General features: G+C 41.2%; 2 protein-coding genes across 3 annotated transcripts; both read right to left on the reverse strand.

Moving 5' to 3' along the window:
• Nucleotides 1–3,642: 3,642 nt before the first annotated feature.
• On the reverse strand, nucleotides 3,643–10,744 carry lin7b (lin-7 homolog B (C. elegans)). The gene is made up of 6 exons (XM_079859454.1): nucleotides 10,441–10,744; nucleotides 8,113–8,231; nucleotides 6,292–6,363; nucleotides 5,987–6,196; nucleotides 5,686–5,849; nucleotides 3,643–4,524 (listed from the first exon to the last, which is right to left on the reverse strand). Exons 1-6 carry the CDS (start codon nucleotides 10,514–10,516, stop codon nucleotides 4,503–4,505), a joined length of 663 nt encoding a protein of 220 aa, XP_079715580.1. The 5' UTR covers nucleotides 10,517–10,744; the 3' UTR covers nucleotides 3,643–4,502.
• Nucleotides 10,745–11,254: 510 nt separating this feature from the next.
• snrnp70 (small nuclear ribonucleoprotein 70 (U1)) lies at nucleotides 11,255–20,525 on the reverse strand. 2 transcript variants are annotated; one of them, XM_079858340.1, is made up of 10 exons: nucleotides 20,487–20,525; nucleotides 19,655–19,808; nucleotides 19,412–19,474; nucleotides 19,023–19,077; nucleotides 18,879–18,943; nucleotides 18,717–18,779; nucleotides 18,538–18,619; nucleotides 13,764–13,865; nucleotides 12,495–12,594; nucleotides 11,255–12,418 (listed from the first exon to the last, which is right to left on the reverse strand). In XM_079858340.1, the coding sequence occupies exons 2-10, from the start codon at nucleotides 19,799–19,801 to the stop codon at nucleotides 11,599–11,601; spliced, it is 1,497 nt and encodes a 498-aa protein (XP_079714466.1). In that variant the 5' UTR covers nucleotides 19,802–19,808; nucleotides 20,487–20,525; the 3' UTR covers nucleotides 11,255–11,598. The 2 variants fall into 2 exon arrangements, with proteins under 2 accessions (XP_079714466.1, XP_079714465.1); XM_079858339.1 differs by having other exon boundaries at nucleotides 20,336–20,520.
• Between the last annotated feature and the right edge of the window lie 31 nt (nucleotides 20,526–20,556).

Here is a 20,556-nt window from a genome sequence, read left to right on the forward strand (position 1 = left end):
CGTTTTGATGGCGGTCCGGCCGCAGCGGGACTCAGCCATCTTTTCCTCCCTGCGGGTGCTAGGAGGACTTCGCGGGCTCAGACTTCAGCGTTATCTTGGGACGCGGACCCCGGGGGGGCGGCGGTCTGTGACGGCTGGTTGAGCGCGACCTAGGGCGGCCGCCCTGGCGTCGCTGCGAAGCAGTTGGTGGCCGAGACGAGCGCTGTGTGGAGCTGCGCGCAGGAGGCTGAGCTTGAGAGCGGCCTGCGGCTGGGCTCGAGCGGCGGGGCAGGAAGAGATTCATAGCCTGCGACGCCTTCTGTACTTCAGAGAAGCGGTCCACAATCCCGCTGACCGCAGGGCCGAAGAGGCCAGTGGGCGAGAGCGGGGCGTTGAGGAAAACAGCGCGTTCTGACTCACTCATATCCGCCAGCGTCAACCATAAGTGTCTGTCGATGACGGTGAGCGCGGCCATGGATCTGCCGATGGCTTGTGCAGCGGTTTTGGTAGCGCGGAGCGAAAGGTCCGTCGCGCTGCGCAGATCTGTTAAGGCTGTGTGATCCGAGCCCTTCTCGTCCAATTCACGGAGGAGGTCGGCTTGCAGGATCTGGAGAACAGCCATCGAGTGCAGGGCGGAAGCAGCTTGGCCGGAGGCGGCGAATGCGCGGCCGGCGAGAGCTGATGTGGTCCTGCAGGCTTTGGACGGCAGGGCAGACTTTGAGCGCCATCTAGCAGACGGCGGGCAAAGGTGCGTTGCCACCGCTTCCTCAACGGAAGGGATGCCGGTATATCCTTTCTCGGCGGCCCCGTCCACCTGGGAGAGGGCCGAGGAGACAGATGAGCGGAGTCTAGCGGAGAAGGGCGCGTTCCACGACTTCGATAGCTCCGCATGGAGCTCGGGCAGGAAGGGTGCTGACCTAGAGGCTGGCGCTTGGCGGCGGCTAGGCAGAAAACACCCGTCGAGTCGGTTCGGCGCGGGCTCCTTGGGTGGGGACCAGTCCAATCCCAGTCGGTCGACCGCTTTGGTGAGGAGGCGGATAAGCTCCGCGTCAACACTGGAGCGGGACCTGCCAGACTCTGGAGTCGAGGAGGCGGAGCGGTGAGAGCCCGACCATTCCTCGCTGTCCGAAGCAAGCAGAGAGCAGCTGTCAGCGGCGTCATCTGCTTCATCCCCAAAGGCGACGGCAGTGCAGGCAGTGGCCGGCCGCTGCGCGTCGGTGAAGGGCGGGGGAGAAGGAGAGAGCGAGGCTCGCGGGAGGGGCTCCGGCGAGCGCTCAGCTATAACCACCGGCTCGGGAGGCCTTTGAGAGCGGCGTTTCTTCTTTCGCGGCCCTGAAGAGGCAGCCGGGGAAGGTGGAGGATCATCAAACATGGCGAGTCGAGCCCGCAGGGTCGACATCGGCAAGTCCTCACACTGTTCGCAGCCGCCCGTGGAGAGGGCGCGGGCTGCGTGGTCGAGGCCCAGGCAGAGAGCGCAGACCACGTGGCGGTCTCCGTCGCTGAGCGAGGCTCTGCACGAGCCACAGGATGAGCGAGGCATTTGCAACAACGCCTCGCGCTCTTTTAGATGCAAAGTGTGTCGCGGGGCGAACACACACACACATACAACACAGAGCAGTAAAGGATATATTCGCCGGATAGCGAAGCAGGCAGGGAAGGCTGAAGGCGGCGAAGGCGGCCGGCGTCCTCAGGCTGAGATCCTCGGCGTGCTGGTCGCTTGATTCAACGGCGGCTTCCTCGGAGAGCAGCGATGCGAAGAGCTTCGCTGAAAAGACAGAAATCAGAGAAGCAGCCTCCGAGCCCTGTTTATATACGCTAAGCCACACCCCCCTTTTCGCGGGCTGTGACGCAGTAAGCGCGCCAAGCGCGCTCATTGGTCGTGACGTCACGCCAAGGGCTCAGCGGTAGGCTGCTGCAGTTGCCGCAGGGCAGCCAATGGGCACGCTAGTAGCTCGCCCTAGGTCTGCAGGCTGCCGCACTGCGTTGACAAGATTATAAAAATTAAGGATAATTTTTGGCTTCAGTATCTCGAGAAAGAAAGGCTTTCCCGTAGCGTAGCAACTACGCAATACGAGAGAACCTCTCGTAAGAGAACTTAACCCTTTCACGCATAGTGGTCACAGTGGACAGCTATTAAAAAAGCATTTTCTTGAATTTGTACGGGTTTTTATGGCAAAGTTGCACATCAGCCTCTTCATTGGACCCTGGTGCATCATCCTATAAATTGCAACCAAGTGGCAAGCCTTTGTGTTTCTATTTTTTCCCCCTCCAAACCAAGATGGCCAAGGGTCAGTCAGACATGCCAAGTTGCTCCGGAATATCCACCCATTCCTTCTATCCTAGGAGACTCTTGTAGGTAAAAAAAATATTGCAGCATCAAGCAATATCTAATGAGTCATATCACAGTAAAATTTTCCAAGTTTTGACTTTAGATTGAGAGAAAACTCTAATGCGTTATGCGTTATTGTAATGCGTTTTTTTACTCATAACATCAAAAAGTAATCTGATTACGTAATGCATGTTACTTGTAATGCGTTTCTTTACTCATAACATCAAAAAGTAATCTGATTATGTAATGTGCGTTATTGTAATGCATTTCTTTACTCATAACATCAAAAAGTAATCCGATTACATAATGCATGTTACTTGTAATGCGTTTCTTTACTCGTTACATCAAAAATTAATCTGATTAGGTAATGCACATTACTTGTAGTTAATTACTTGTTAGATCAAAAAGTAATCTGATTACGTAATGCATGTTACTTGTAACACATTACTTTACTTGTTACATCGAAAAAGTAATCTGAATGCGTCATGCATGTTACTTGTAATGCATTACCCCCAACACTGATCATTTCAGATGAGACTGAAAAAACGTATCGCTAGGTTTTCTCAGAGGAGGGCTATGATAGAAATGTGCATGTCCATCTTGAACATAATCAGAATTATCAGCTAATAAGGGTAAATCTCCATACTCTGGTGCACTGGAGGAAGCATCTGAGTGGTTTCCACAGTTGTACCTTGACAGGCTGTAGAAAATTCTGATGGAATCACGTCCTCATGTTCTGATATCAAAGATACGCAAAGTGCAACTTGTATGAAGTTGTATGAAGCCTTTGCAATATTTTGCATTTATATTTTTTGTATATATTTTATAGTTTTCACATGATTTGATATAATTGTATTGATTAGTTTGTTAAATTCACATACTTTATGTTTGATTATTGTCTTATATTTAATACAGTATATCTTCAGTTTAAACCATAACCGCATGCTGTCCACTCAAGTGGACATCTGAAGATCTCTTTGAAAAATTTGTAAAAAAATAAAATAAAAATCAATTCTTGTTTTTCATGCCCTAAGAGCAATAAAAACACATAGGAAAAAAAATCCTGACTGAGGTTATCATAATGAAAGGGTTAAATTTTGGAGGCAAATGTGCTTTTTTTTTCTCCATAAAAACGTCAGTGCAATTTTATTTTTAATCTTTTTCATGGGTAATTTTCATGAGTCCCCCATTGACAAAGGAGACATTTCTACCCAATATATTTTCATTATGGTGCATTTGGTCTCTCCAATCCTGAAATTATGGTATTTTGTCCAAACTATGATTACCATATATAAACAACTGACATTTGGCATAAATTAACTCACCAGACTTTTAAATTACATTGTTGATTTTAATGTATGAATAAATATATAAATAAACAAAAAAATTCAAGCATTGAACATAGGCACTATGACTGGCAGCACAAAGCCACTCATAGGAGCACACTTTCATGACAACCTATTTGAGTATGGCGTGCTTAGAACAGAGCAATCAGTTCATTCAGGAAGTGTCTTTTGGAATAACAGTGTTTGTCCTCCTGATGTAGTTCTCACAGAGTGGAACACATGAGACAAGAATACTTATACTGTAAATTTGATGCATAGCTTTAACTCTATTGTCAATGCATGTTTTCTGAAACACAGACTCGATAAGTGAGTGAATGAATAATGGTCTAAGTAGAAACCATCATGCCATTCAGTTAATCAATAATCTTACAGTAAAATACACACATTTTGTCCTACAAGTACACATACTGTGTGCTATTTGCACCCTCTAGGCAATTGTTAAAGCTCTCTTCTGTGCTAACACACACACACACACACACACACACACACACACACACAGACACACACACACACACACACACACACACACACACACACACACACACACACACACACACACACACACACACACACACACACACACACAACCACCCAGCATATCACAGGGTGCAGGTTCCACATAAGAATACAATAGAAAATCAGACTCAAGACAGACCAGATGCACTATGCAGTCTCTCCCTCTGCATGGCCAGGGAAAATAGTATATTTGAGGTCTACATGTTTTGAGATCGTTCCACTAACATAAATATCTAAGGGTAGTTACACTGATCTCCCCAGGGTCTTCTGTCATCCTACAGGAGCAGAAAGGGTGGAAGAATGGATCAGCAGGCCAGTCAGAAGTTGACTGGTTAACCCCTGGACTCCAAAGACCTGTCGGTGAAAAGACAATGGTGGGGAAATGTTAAAATACAGATAGTTCTACATACAGAAAAACAAGTTCATCTAAAGTAATCGAAAGTTTTTCCATTCCACGGCGCTACTTTTCCATTATTTTTCTAAGTAAAAGCGCTTGACGGTCATGTTTGACTGTTGCACTCGTGTCTTTTGTAGCTTCTCGCGCATGACACGCCCTTCTAAAAATGTGGCGCTCAAGTTAAAGTAAGTTCAACTTTTAAAAGACACATCTCGAGACCTTGCGGTTTTTCCCCATTCCACTGCAAGAACCAGCTCATAGGCTACTTGCACGTTCAATAGCATGTCCCGTGTTTCATTCAAAAATTTAAATTGCCAGAGGACATGACATTTTTTATTTAATTTAATTATTTTAGCAGTCTATAGTATAACATATTGAACATAGTAAGTACTGTAATAAAAAAATATGATGGTGATGTTATATTCACAAAAGAATAAAAAATACGAAGAAGGTGTGCACATCCCAAACAGCCTTAATGGACTCGGGTGCAGGTCCACAAAACATTGGAAAAAAGTTTACACACTGAAAAAAGCAGCTTCAAACTAATTTTATAAATGTGATTTTATAAACTAATTTTATAAATAAATTCACAACCATTAAAAAGTCTGGGGTCAGTAATATATTTAGTTTGATGTAACAAAAGATTTCCATTTCAAATAAATGCTGTTCTTTTGAAAGAATTCATCAAAGAATCCTGAGAAAAATGTAACATAAAACTATTAAGCAGCACAACCGTTTTCAGCATTGATAATAATAAGAAATGTTACTTGAACACGAATATTAAAATGATTTCTAAAGGATCATTTAACAATGAAGACTGAAATAAATAAATAAATAAAAATGATAATAAAATAACTTCTGCCATCACATGAATAAATAACATTTTGAGTTATTTTAAATTGTAATAATATTTCACAATAATATTACTGTTTTTACTGTAATATTTATCAAATAAATGCAGCCCTGGTGAGACTTCTGAACAACTTTTGAACAGTAGCTTACATTTAAAGAAACAAAAATGTCCTCTGATTACTAATCGACTGAGAGAAGATGAGAAAAAGGAAAGAACCACAGGGGGGAAAAAGGAAAGGAAAAGAAAGTGATAAAGTCACACTCACGAGTAGCTGGTATGTTGCTGGCGTCTCCTGGCACTTCTCATCTTCTCAAACCTGGCTTCCATCTCTTCTAGGACTTTAGGGGTGTAACGCACCACCAGCTTCACTGAACCCTGAGCTGCCTTTAGCAGCTCCACAGCTTTCTCATGGTGTTCTCCCTCCACACTCTACACACAATGATAAAGAAGTAAAGGACATTTTGAAGTCTGCAAGCATGTTAACATGTTACTGTGGCAAGCCATGATCACATGCAAAAATACAGCTGCTGAATTATACGTCTCAAAAACACACTGTCCCAACATACCACTCCATTAACAGAGAGCAGCTGATCTCCTCTCTTCAGACCACCCTGTCGGTCAGCAACACCTCCTGGGATGACCCTGGAGATGTAGATGGGAGAGTTTTGTTCTTTCCCCCCCATGATGTTGAACCCGAGCCCCTCGTCTGTTTTAGGGAGTTCAACCACTCTTGGGTGTGCATGGCCTTCACTGGCTGCGAACGCTGCTACTGTGGCCTGGAGAAAAAAAAAAGAGATCAAATAAGTGTTTCCTTCAGTGTATGATGATCATTCTTGATTAACTTAGTGGCAGGTTTTTGGTAAAAAGTTACCTTGGCGGTGGCTTGTGCTCGGACCTCGGGCCCACCTATAATGTCCAACGTATCGTAAAGCTGCTCGTAGACCTAAAAAAGGGCCAGTCATGACATTTCAACTGTATCGTGAGAAAGTATTTTGTAGTTTACAGTGAGTTTGTAAAACTTCATAATTAATAATATTAACAAAATACTTTGCAAACTGCTTTGCAGATCATTATTTAACGAACATTTGAATACCAGAAATTTCCTGAAACTTTGATTGATATTTTCATGTGCATACATTATGGGATGTACACAGACTACTGATGTGTTTAAACATTTAATAATGATTGTTAATGACTTCATAAGGGGATATCATGCACAATCAGCCGGTCACAATTGCAAAATAAACCCCCAAGGTATGCCACAAACCTTTCTGCTTCACAACGTGATCTTGATCATCCAGTGGGGGCGTATTTTGTGACAATGACCGTGTGACTGTTCATTATTTTGCTTATTACATGGCTGTTGATTACCAAATAAATAAATGGACATTAAATATTGATTTTTTTATTTTAATTATATAAAAGGAAAAAGACATCACGGTGATATGAGAGACATGAATCTAGCACAGCTACACTGTGATGCCATAGAAGAACCATTTTTGGCTCCCCAAAGAACCTTTCAGTCAAAGGTTCAGTTAAAGGAATCATTTTTTTCTTAGCTTGAAGAACATTATAATTATCTGAAGAAATTTTTTTTTACTATAAAGAACCTTTTGTGGAATGGAAAGTTTCCATGAATGTTAAAGGTGCAGTAAGCAATTTCTGAGAAGCGCTGTTGATATTTGAAATCACCAAAACAAACACAACCATACCCAAAATTATCACACCCCCGTCACTCTATCTCGATAGCTCTGCCCCCAAATTCACAAACACAATATGCAGCACAGGCAACTCCACCCTCATGAGTGTATACGCCCATTTCTGCTGATTGGCAACAAGTGTGTTATGGCGCTCGGTCCGATTCACTTTCAACAGCATTTCTCAGAAATCACTTACTGCACTTTTAAATGTTCTTCATAGAACCATCGATGCCAATAAAGAACATTTATTTTTAAGAGCTTGTGTAGGAAATCAGTTTCTCGGAACACAGTTTAGTGTTCTAAGAAGAATATTTGACATAATACCATTTTTGAACAATCAGAATCAAGAGCCATGTAAGTTTTATCAGTTAATTCCCATGTAAAATTTGTGAAGTAGAAGGCTAATTTTAGTGGGAGAAATCAACCAATGCAGATATACAGATCAAAACCTTGTCTTCCCATAAGACATTTCTCTCTCAGCTACGCAAAGAGCAGGACATCAGAAAGACATGTGAAAACTGAATAAATCTGAAAAGGGTAAATTATCTGTTTTATTGTTGTGAACAGACTGGACTCCTGGCATAGGAACCGATTACCGCAAGTCAAGGAGTGAGACATGGAGGCTGAAGTGAGATGCGGTCTCAAAGAGACAGGAAAGTGAGTCATTCAGGAGGAGGAACAGTGCAGCACAATACTTTCTATGAGAAACGACCATATATGTGTGGGGGTGGAAAAGGACAAAGTCCTGTGTTATGTGGTGACAATTTCTATACATTTCAAACCTTCATTTTAACCTAACTACTTATGTTCCATTAGTGTTCTGTGAAATCAGCACAAGATAAAAGGTAAAGATTTAGTAAATATTTCTCACTGTTTTTTAATGAAGGCAATTTGTTCCAACTGAAAGCAAGAGAATCCAAGAAACAGTTATTAATAGATCAGATTCACAGAGTCAAGCGTCCTCATGTTTGAAGGACTGAAGTAGCCTTTACCTCTCTGATGGCCGCACAGAACTTGCTCTGTAGAACTCTCTGTAGAGCCTGAAGTTTGGGAGGAGGAAGCTCACCGCTTCTTTGAAGCCTGTCCAACAGCTCTATCACTCTGCAAACATCTGGAGAGAAATAAACCATTACAGAAATATACATTAAAAACCTACTTGCTAACAAAGTTAACCTGGGACTGAAAGCCAACCAGTCATGGAAAGTTCTGGTTATTATGAAACTATTAATCTGCTGATTTTTTTTAAAGCACCATATTTTTAAGTAATGATGCTTTAAACCCTTCAGACCTGATTGTTTTTCCACGGAGTAAAAAATGTTTTATCCACTTGATATTTGCTCTTCTCCAATGTATAAATTAGTTTAAAAAACAAGATTTGTGCAAACTCATTTTTTATTAGATTTTTTTTTTCATGTCCACTACAATGGATACCAGGACTGAAGTCTATAATATATTTTAACCCTTACAGTACTTATAAACTAGAGTTTAAACACAGTATGTGAACTAGCATTTAAAGACCCCCTGTGGTGAAAATCAAGCGTTTAATATTGTTTATATGTTTATGTGGTGTTTTAATATGCTTTAAGACAAACCATGAGCAAAGTAATAAGTCATCACCATTGCAGAGTATTTTCTCCTTAAAACTGAAAAGTGAACCAAAACGTGATTTGAAATCGCTGGTGTTTCTGTCGTCACAGACTGCCTTGTAATAGGGCTTTAGCATAATTATCATCATTACTGTCTGCGAAGCAGTGGAGTCTCAAGGGAAGCCAGGTTATCCCGGTATATTTTTTTGATGATATGAAAAATCTTGTACATTTAGCAATATAGCGGGTGAATTATGTATATGATGTATATTATGATGTTATGATGAACTATATTCCTTTCTCCACTGACGTTCTGAGTTGTTCGAAGCGTTTGTAAGAATGCTGATTTTCAGAAGGTAACTGTCTGACTCTGAGATGGTGAACGGGAACATGGTTTGTGTAACATTAGCAACACATTATTAGCTGTTTGATAGCGTAGTCAAGCAAAAGGCTAATCATATTAACTACCATTATGTGTCTGACGTTGTAAAGAGAGATACCACTGTGCAGCGTTTACTTCAGTGAAGTTGACTGAGTGGATCTCTGAGCTGCTATGAGTGAGTGGAAGCGGGGCTCATTCGCAATAAACGCAATAAAAATGCAGAAAAAAAGTTGATATGATGAAGTCCCAAAAAATTAGTTTGATTCTTTTTGTTTGTTGTGGTGGGTTAATTTGAGTATGTGTGCATATGTCTGTGGGCGTTTGCTGGTGTATTTGTGTGTACTTGCCGGTTTTGATAAATATATGATTGTGGTATAGCTATAGCATCAAGGCATCAGTGTGTGTGTTGCTATGCATTCACTCATTTCACATTCGCTGTTGCTGTTTTTCACTAAAACTAATGAAAAACTGAATGACAGTTTATGGTTACAACATTGAAGTCATAAATTCATATGAATAAAATGTATTCATTGTATTAAAACCCAATGCCCATTGCGATAGAAATTGAAAAATCCTGTGTTCTACAGCTCTGAATGAATCAAGAATCAATCACTTTATATGAACAACAGATGGAATTTAGGATTTTATTCACATATAAATATTTGTGTTCAGAAGAATAATGGTCTTATGGGTTTGGAAGGACATGAGGGTGAGTAATGACAGATTTTTTATTTTATTTTATATTTTTTGGTGAACTAACGCTTTAAGTTATGGGTCATTCTTTCATTGATTGGTTGATCAGAGACCAATCAGTGACCAAGCAGTACTCATTTTATTAAAAAAAAATTATTGGTTTAAACCAAAAACCATGTCCATTTCAATGGTCGCAGGTTCTGAAAGGGTTAAGGGCCGTTTTTAATAAAATGACTAAAGACGCCCCGCGGTCTATAACGAACAACTGCATTCTTTAGATAAACAAGGGGGGAAAAAAGCACGAATCAACGGTGGGAGATATAACGTTAGCATAGAAAAGAGAACATACACCCGTATACAACGTAAAAATGAACACGGATGCCAATTAGATCAGGGAAATGACTTTCTGCTATGTGCTTCCATATGCAAAGATGTGACATTTACCTGTAATTTATTCGGTTTTATTTAATGAATTTCAAGCATAACACAAACTACCACATTGATTCACTCACATTATGGGCACGATATGCCCCGCTATATAATGCTGCCTGATCAGCAGACGCAAGAACCTGTCAGTTCGTTGGCTAAGCTACCTGCCATAGCATTTTCCAAATGCTACTGGTCTGTTGGGATATAATACATAGGACCAAGTAAACTACCTCTCTCCAAGCAGAGCGGTTCCGTCATCGCCGCCATGTCCACATCTTTCCCCGTATGATAATACGATGACATCATGAAGATGGTCTGCTGCAGTGGAGGACTGAAGCGCTTCACCAGAGGTACAATTGTAATAAATTAGAAGATATCGTTTTGGATCAGAAGGAACGGATTTTCAATTGTAGGAATCAATCGTATCTGCTGCAGCTCCAGTGAAAGCGTAGATGCCTCAGCTAATGTGGAGAGAGAGATGCGCGACGAGTCTGAGCACTGGCAGCCGCTTACTGAATGACGCAATTCTGTGCGTCAGAGCCAGAGGCGCAAGTTCAATGCCGTTTGTAAGACAAGCAATCAAGAACTCAATTTGTCAATAAAAAAAGTATTTATTCAAGAATGAAAGGCAGAACCAATACGACCAGAGATACAAGCAAACAAAAATTTAAAAAAATTCAAGAAAGAAAATTAAGAGCAATTTTCGTGAACCCATGGCAAACATTCCCATTTAAAAACACAATTGTGTAAATTTTTCCTGTATTTGTTCCTTCAGTAAAATTAGGGGCCACTGTACGATTTGCAAACGATCCACATATTGGACCAAATATATAAAACAAATGTACAAGACAAAACAAAGAAAAAAAAAAAAAAAAAAAAAACACTGAAGAGAAACTGGGGGGTGGGGAAGACTAATGTAAAAGGAACAATGTACAGAAACGTTTTAAACCATCAATTACCCATCGCTTACTGAAACTACACCGTAAAATAGATACAGTACTTCAGTCAAGAGACCTCGTCCCAGCAAACGCGGTCAATTGATACTTAGTTGATGTTATAACAGGGAATTCAAATGCATCATAAGGCTAGTTATTAGGTGTTTTATGCAAACAAAGCCCCAGATATAATTTAAACAAGCTAAAACTAAAATAAAAAAACCTCACAGTTCAGCTACATAATCTTTTTATTTAACAAAAGTACGCTTCTTACCAGGGAGACACTAAGCTCTCTCAGTGATAGCTGTTGGTAGTACAGTATAATACTCACACACTGTGGACATAGTGCAAGCAAAGGAGGGTGTAGGCATTAAATAACGGTTGAGGATATTTGTGAATCAAATCAACATTACAACTGGATAACCTTGGATCATTCACACAACAGTGGCACTTTCAGTACTCGTCACCCTGGCCCTCCATCCTGTACCCATTCTCATTGGAGGCATAGCCCTCTCCTGACTGTATGGAATCCTGATCCATCATCATCATCCTCATCCCATCCTGTGAACCTTCTTCTGATTGTGGAGGCACTGGCTCTTCACCCCCCTCACCTCCGTTACCCAAACCTTCTTGATCTCCTGAGGAGGATACATGTCTATCTTCCCTCCGGTCCCCACGGTCCCGATCACCCCGGTCCCGTTTGTGTTCACGATCTCTATCCCTATCTCGCCTTCTCTCACGATCCCTGTCTCTATCTTTATCTCTATGGCTGCGCTTCCTATCGCGGTCTCTTTCCCTGTCTTTGTCTCGATCCCTCCCTCTCTCCTCTCCTTCAGGCCCTCCCTCCTCACCTCGTCCTGGTTCACTACCCAGGGGGTCCTCCATACCCCTCTCTCCCCCTTCTGGAATCATTCCGTCAACTAGCCCACCCATGCCTTCCTCTCCTCCTTCTGCACCCTTGCCTCTTTCCCTCTCTCTCTTTCTATCCCTGCTCCTGCTTCTCCTCTTGCGGTCTCTTTCTCTATCCCGGTCTCTACTCCTCTCTCGGCTGTCTCCGGCGACACCTCTGTCTCTTTCTCTGTCTCGACGTCGGCTGCCGCCCCCAGTCTCCTCCCCCGGAACCACAAGGGCCCTTTCACGCTCACGAGATCTGGTGCGTCTGCGTCTCTCCCGGGATCGAGAGCGGCGGCGCTCTCCACGCTCCCCACGCTCCTTGTCTCGGTCGCGCTCGCGACTGCGTTCCCTGCGTTCGCCACGATCCCGATCACGGTCACTGCAGAATAATAGACAATAGAGGTAAGGACTGAAAGCTAAAACACTAAAACACAACTATGCTCCACGCAACTTACCTTCCAATTGGTCGGTCATCATAACGGGAGGTGTCATCTCTGCCAGAGTGCTTGATGTTGACATCTGCTCCTCCTCGCCTTGTACCTCCAAGACCTCCACCTGGATAATAAAATGCATGTATATTGATGATGTGAAGTATTAACACTTGCTATCCCAACCATACCATCTTTACCAGGGGTGGGCAACTCTGGAACTCAAGACTGACTGTCATGCAGAGTTGTTTTATCAACCCTAAAACAAAACACTCCTGAACAAGCTAATCAATGTATTTTGGATTACTAGAAACATCCAGGCAAGTGTTGAGGCAGGCTACAGGACATTGGCCCTCCAGGAACAGCATTGGACACCCCTGGGGCCGGTTTCACAAAGATAGACTTTGACTATGGCTTAGACTATGGATAGACATCTAGATCAGACCGTTGCACAAAGCACTGAAGACTCTGACAATCTTAAGTAGGACTACACTGCAATGCATTCTGGGTAAAATAAGACACTTTTCAAAACAAAAAACATGGCGGATCGAGTAAGCGCACTCAACCGTTCAGTGCAGTTTACCCCAGCGGAAAATATGTGTTTGTTGGAGGAGTATAATGACGGAGTATGTTTTTATGTTTCCACTGTTCGATCGCGCCCGTGCCATCTCTCTCTCTGACATACACACACACATTCCAGCATTGCAATCTTGACATCGCAGCCTGTTATTATGCAGCGTTCACACCAAATGCGAATAGAGCGGCAAATTCGCGTCTATCGCGTCTAGTTCGACGCTTGAACATTTTGAATCCACTCGCGCGTCCAAGGCGAGCGTTTGAAGCGAAATAGACAGTTGAACAGTCACGGTGTATTGCATTTCACGCATCGCCCGTGACGCTTGCGTATGAAAGGGAGCGCGTCGATCGTTGCTCGCGTTGACTATGTAACGGCCCTAACAGTTACAAGGACATTTTACTTGGGAATGTAATGTTAGTAACAAGAAGAAATGTTTAAATTATGAGCCATTTTCCCTTTTCTTTTGGCAGTTTGTAACTGATTGTTACTGCTGGTTGCCAAGGTAACATAGAGTCTTAGACCTCAGTTAGCCTGGGGGTAAGGTGTCTAATTTTTTTAGTCTAAATTAAGTCAGTCTTTATTTTTGTGAAACAGTCTAACTTGCATTAGACTGTCTATGAGCAAATTTTAGACTTGTCTAACACTATAGACCGGTCTAAAATAGCTTTGTGAAACCAGCCCCTGGCCTGGGAAAAGAACACTTAGGAAAAAGTGCTTACCGAGTCGTCGGGGGTGCCATCCTTTGACCGTTCGTCCTCTTTCAACATCAACAAGTACTCTACGTCCATCAATCTTTTTGCCATCCGCATGCTTGTAGGCAGCTAGTAGAGTTGATAGACGAGCAATAGAAAAGCGGAGATTGAGGAATGAAGAGAATAAAGAGTAAAAAGAAAGAAAGAGGTGGACAATGAGAAAACAAGAATACACACAACAGTATTTCCTACTACATACCTTGAATTTGGGATGAACTCCATTAAAAACATTAAGCTATTTGAAGACACACGCTTACCTCTGAATTGATAAGACACCAGGAATGAGATAAACTGACAATTCTGCTATGAGCTCCAAAAAAAAAAAAAAAAAAAAAAAAAAACTATAAAATGGCTATCTTCTACCTTAGTTTTAGTTAATGATATCTCGCATGGATTGAGACACGCATTAACAAATATCACAAAAACATTGCCTGTATTTTAAAAAAGCATTTAGTAAATTACTGAAGTTCATGATTTGGATTATAGATTTAAGCAGATTTTCCAGTCTGCATTCCTTAAAATAATTCCAAAGCACAATAATGCTTTTATAAGAAATAGCCTGTATGATATGAATTCATGATCCATATGCTATTTCAGCAGTTAACATAAAAACTAAACTGAATATTGCAAGTTGCAGAATAATAATATGCCAAATACCTTAAATTTAAGTGTAACGTATCACGGAATGTGAGAACATTGCAGTGGCATCTAAATTCTCAGTACTGAAGATAAAAAGTCCAGATACCACTTAAGCTGGGCGCACACGGTACGATTTTTGATGTCGTACGATCTCACAGGCGATTTTTCTTCTCTCGGGAGAAATCGCTTGGAAATTGCTGATGCTCGTATTGTCACGGCTCGCACTGTGTGAGGAATTACGAGCAGAGAACTCTACGAGCACCTCCAGACAACCCGATAATTGTTTGAAACACTCAACAATTGGGTGAGTCAGCCCAATTTTACCTTTTGTATAGGCTGTCCCTTATTGCCAAATCATACACAACCACATCACATAGGCTAGATCTATCAATATTATTATAGCCCAGTGGATGCAACCCTACAGTGCATACACTCAACAAACTAGAATGTATTTGTCAAAGGAATGGCTGTGCTGTTTGCTTTTTACCAAATCATTTGCACATTCGTCTTTTTATTTTGGGTCTTTTTTCTATCTGAAGGTATAGCAGCAACATGCACCAGAATCTCTGTGTTAAGCATGAAAGCTCATATGATTGCCGCCGGCTCATAGTGCAGTACAGTCGTGCAGTGTACCAGTTACTTTGACACGATTATCAAATTAAACTCATAACATGTGCAATGGCGCACAACCTCCTGAGTGTCTGAACTCGTGCAGTGTATGCCTGCCTTTAGAGTTTAAAAGACACTAAAACATGTGCTTTCTAAAAACTATGTAATATTCAGGCAAAATGCCATCTCTCTGGTATTCAGAAAGAAATATGAAGTAACATTTAAGTGCTAAGGTAGACCTTAAAACTGACACATAAAATTTAAGGCAGTTCTAACAGTGCAATGTGGATCGCAAAAACAAAAGCATTGTACTCAACAGCTTGGACAACTAATCATCTCCATATTAAGTGTGATCCACATTAAACTGCCCATTAACGCCATTTTATTCTCATTAAATCTTGATAGAAAGCCACAAGAAAAAAAAGGCACTTAGTGAATACAGTTACACTAAAAGCCACTCTTTCCATTCTCCAAAATCTCTCAAACATTCATTCACACTCATACAGAATTTCTATGAGCATTAAAGCACCATTTACGCTCACATCACGGTAGACCAAAGGGGAGGAAAAAAATTGGCAGAGCTTTACTTCTAGCTTCTATACATTATAAATAATGGGTATGCTAGAAGTACAGCTTTTAAGAAAGTTACACAATTCCCACACTTCAATATGGCCAATACCCTTAGGTCTTTTCCTTCTGCTGGTCTAAGATAAGTCTAAGCCCTTAAGTATTTAGTCATTATCTCAGTCTTACCACATTACCTGGAGATGCTATCTTACCATAACACCTGGCCAAGGATGAAGTCCTTGATGGAACACCCCACGGAAATGTAGCCTGGCGATTCCAGCAGCCTCGAATCAAAATGTCTTTCAGTACATTTAATACAATTTTTTTTTTAAATCAAAACTGGACAACCTTGAACCAAGGAATTAGGGATCCAATCCATCAACAAGGGATACGATGAAATCCACGAAGCTATTCTGGTCTGCACTGTCGACGGCGTTCAGTTGAAACCCATCATGAGGGCCTTACCATCAAACCCTCAAGTTATTTCGCACACATCTGTCCTGACATCTCATCCAGAGGGCCTTACCAACAACCCTCAGACTACCATACCAAACTAGAGGGGCTTACCAAACACCCTCAGCGCACCTACCCAACAAGAGGGCCTTACCATCCACCCTCATTTAACAGTTAACAGAGGGCCTTACCACAACCCTCACCTACCTAACCAACAAGAGGGGCTTACCAACCACCCTTATATCCATAAAATCTCTCAGATCAGTTTTTCCATTTAGTTTAAATTCTTTACGATTCTACAGGGCCTTGCAAGTGAATTTAAAGGAAATATATATATTTTTTAAAAATCAGATTGAGAAAAATGCGTATTAGGAACCTAAATTGTATAAACCCTTAACATGTGTTAAGAAAAGTAAAGATAATTCTTATTTTATTGGTTGTATCCATGTCATTTTTTCCAGCCCATTAAGAGCTTTGTAAATAGTGGTAAATAGCCAGTTTGGACACAAGGAAAGTCACAGGAAAGGTTGCAGCTCCTCACTTAACCTAAATAGACATTTCTGAGGCCTATGGATCAAGTGTCTCACAGAGGAACTCTGGGACTGAATTTAACCATTGATGCGCTACAAGGTGAATCCATGGCAATAAGAATCTTTAAATGTAATTAGGTTCCGTGCAGTGATTTAAATATCCAAAGTCCTTAGTTAACCTATTCTATTAAAGCCAACACCACCATTTCAGCAAATATAGTGCCTACACACACTATGAATTTTTATTTAAATAAAAACGCATTACCAAATGAGTCTTTGTGCCATTATTTACATTATAGAAAAGTTAAGGTCCTGGCTTATTTGATATAGTAACGATTGGCAATATAGCAAGTTATAGCAATAACGTGAGACACGTTCACATTGTCACTGGACAACACAAGAGCAGATCATTTTCTTCTAGTTGTTGCATAGCAACAGTGTTAAGGTGCAATCACATTAGCACAAAATGTTGCAGGTAAAAATATCCACTGTCAAATTGTTTATAGTGTAACTAAGTATCAAACCAAGCAGCTTTCTGTTTTTCCAACATGCCAAATCTACATGACCAACTTGAACCCTACGCAAAATCTGCATGGGTAAATCTTCTACCCACCTGAAATGCAGAATTCTACATCACATGGATTACTATTGAAATGACTGGATTTCCTCAGCAAAAATTCACTTAAACTGTAAATGTAACTGCACTTTTATGGCAGGGATTACCCAAACTTATGGAGAGATTTTTAACTATGTGTGCAAAATAAATGCATCTATATTTTAATATCGAACAACGAGACCACCATCCACTTTAACACGGCAATTGTGTGTTGTAATGTAACAAACAGGTTCTCTTTACAACAAAGTTCGGTTTCAAGTGTAACCAATACTGCACGATCTAAATCTTGCAGGGTACAACCACATTAGTAGTACAATGGCTTTAATAGAAGAGATTAATGACAGGCTCGCACTCACTATAACTGGCCCAAGCCACAGTCAATAACAACTGGCAGCCCTATATTTAGCCCTAAAATGGGGCAGATGAGAAGTGATTTGGTACACCTATCAACTAAAATTAGATGAGGGGTGTAAAGAAATCTTACCCATCATACAAACCCATCATACCAACCATATACTGAGCTGTGGTAGTAGGGTGTAGATGTATCAAAACCATCATCATGATCTGCAAGCCAGCTCTGGCCAATAGCCATCAGAGATAGGCGGCTGCAGTAGCAATGAGAACAACACACAATTAATAGAAAGCATTGACTCGCTCCGCAACACTTCAATCATAAAGGCCCCTGTGTGAACTGAGGTATAAAAAGCCTTGATATTAACGGCTGTTTGTGCACCAGACATGAACAGGTGTGTAAGTATATGGGTCACCTTTTTCACTACAGACAGCCTTAGCCTTTAGCTTACCATCACCGCTCCGTCCGGAAACACACTGCTATGTCACACTGCCTAAACATTACAGAGATGCCATAGAGTGGCAACATTCATCAGAATGTGTGTTGGGCTAACGCACAGCCACACTCCGCTCTTCACCCACATGTGCTGCACCGTCACACTCACACAGATGCAACACACACACGGGGTAAAAAAAACAGGAATATACTACGAACACAGATATGATAGGGTTGACAAGCCATCATACAAGCGCGCACACACACACACACAAAATGGAGTTTTATAACATGACAGAGGTACACATTCTCATATGATTGTACATTTTTGATTGGTTGGCTAATTCTAAATTTGTGGTGACACTGGCAGAAAAGAAAAAATCTAAATAGATGGACTATGACCAACATCATTTGATGCTTCAAATAAAAATAGTTCATGAGAAGACAATGAATGCCTTTTTACATTGCAGTAAAAGATGGTGTAGTATTTCCAAGTAATTTAAGGAGTTTAAAGAAGAACGAGATGTCTTGGTTACTCACAGTGCATGTCTCTCTCGTGTTCATATTCAATGAACGCATAGCCTCTTGGTTTTCCAGTTTTCTTGTTGTACACAATGTAGATCTAATTAAAGGCAAAAACATTAAAGGATGAGCCTGTGGGGTTAAAAAAAAAAAAAAAAGAAAGAAAAGTGGAGAAATGTACATATTCAACAACTTACCCGTTTGATAGGACCATAGACTTCAAACTCACGCCGTAGTTTGGACTCTGTGGTGTCATAATTCTGCAAGAACAGAACACATAAGATTAACATTTTCAGGACAAGATCTCAAAATATTTTAATTCTTGTGTACAAGCCCATATATAAAACAAAAACACTCACAATTCGAGCAACAAACAAGGTTTTAAAAGCATCTCCTTGAGCATTAGTATCATTATGTGGGTCCCCTGTGGAGATACAAGAAACAATTGATAAGGTTTTATAATACAGTGTGTTTCAGCGTTTTACTTCATTTCAGATACTTACATAGCTTCAGTTCTGTTTCCACCACAACTTGCCTCCTTTCCATCTTCTCTCTTCTCTGGAATTGAAATAACAATGGACCATATTACATACAAATATTAACACATACATATATACACACATATACACACAAAAATCACCTTTGTTGTCATTTTCTAGAAATACGTGAACATTGTTCATAAGTGTACTAAAAAGATTATCCTACTGACAAAGTCATTCTTCCACTGAAGCTTTTCAAAGATAAAATGTTTGCCATCCTCAACTCATAATAACCTAATTGAAATCCTTCTGAATGAAGGTCTGTGAATTTAAAAGCCATTCAGCATGGGTAAACAACATCAGTGAAATTCCCACAGAAACGTAAAAAGTTATTAATTAAAAGACTTCCTCACCTTCCTCTCCAACCTCTCATCCCGCGTCTCTGCTCTTGTTGGTGGCGGAGCATCTCTGGGGTCCTAACCAACAGTGGGTAACAAAAATAACATTAGATATTGCCACAAAATATCTTAAGTAATTTGCATCATGCATACAACAATCGTCTGATTAGAACACTTGATCTGTAATCTTTACTAGCAGTCAAAAAACAAAAACCTATTTAAAAAATATTTTATATAATATAGCACTGCAAAAAGCACCTCAAAATGCCGGATAAAAGGGGCAATTCCGCAGTAGGGCTGGTTGTGGTGTTTCTCGTGGGGAAGTTTCTCGAGTTGAGTCAGGAAAGGTATCGGGTCCCGCGGGGCAAACAATGCCAGCAGGTTCGGCGGAAGAAACTGAGTCATTGTTCACCTAGAAAAGAGAAATTAAAAACAATTCAATTAAAACCCAGAACAACCCTTAACAGAAGCCCTGCATACTTTATCTAAGCAGTTACGGTGGGTAAACGATTGAGAAGTTAGAGGAGATTTCAGCTAACTTACTACAGGATCGGTCGAAAACACAGCACGGACAAATTAGACGTTGGTAAATTTTAAATGAAAATGTGGCGTCCAAGTATCTGTATCAATAAGGAAACACCCCCTAAACGAGGTTCTTAAAGTTAGCAGCTAGCAGTACCAGCTAGCTCGGCTAGCTTCGGGCAAACAAACATCCCCATATTTGCTTTCCATAAATGCTTGAATAATCAGCTTCGTCATTATCAGGTATGTAATATACAAATAAACAAACCGGAACGAATCACACAAGTAATGGTAGTGCACGTTTTGTTACACGCGTGTAAAGCAAAGCTCAATCCTGGTTAGGGTCAGTAACGTAAGTCTACTGATCAGATCAGAGATCGCCAACGTTTCCACGGGCGGCCTCCAATAGCGAATTACCTCAACTTCTCATCCGGTTCCGACGAAACCTCCGATTTTAGCCCAATAACCTCGGCGTGTTTCTGGGGGGAATCTTCGTGCATGAATTTCTTAAACCCCTTTAGTATTTTTCTGTATTTCGGTCAACACAATACCCAACGTGTTCTCTCACCAAGCTGAACGAGTCGTTCCTCTCTTAAAATGGCGCGAGGCCGTAAACCACTGTGGTATTTTACGACGCT

The sequence above is a fragment of the Squalius cephalus genome (genome assembly GCF_949319135.1).
Source record: "Squalius cephalus genome assembly, chromosome: 1".
Lineage (NCBI taxonomy): Eukaryota > Metazoa > Chordata > Actinopteri > Cypriniformes > Leuciscidae > Squalius > Squalius cephalus.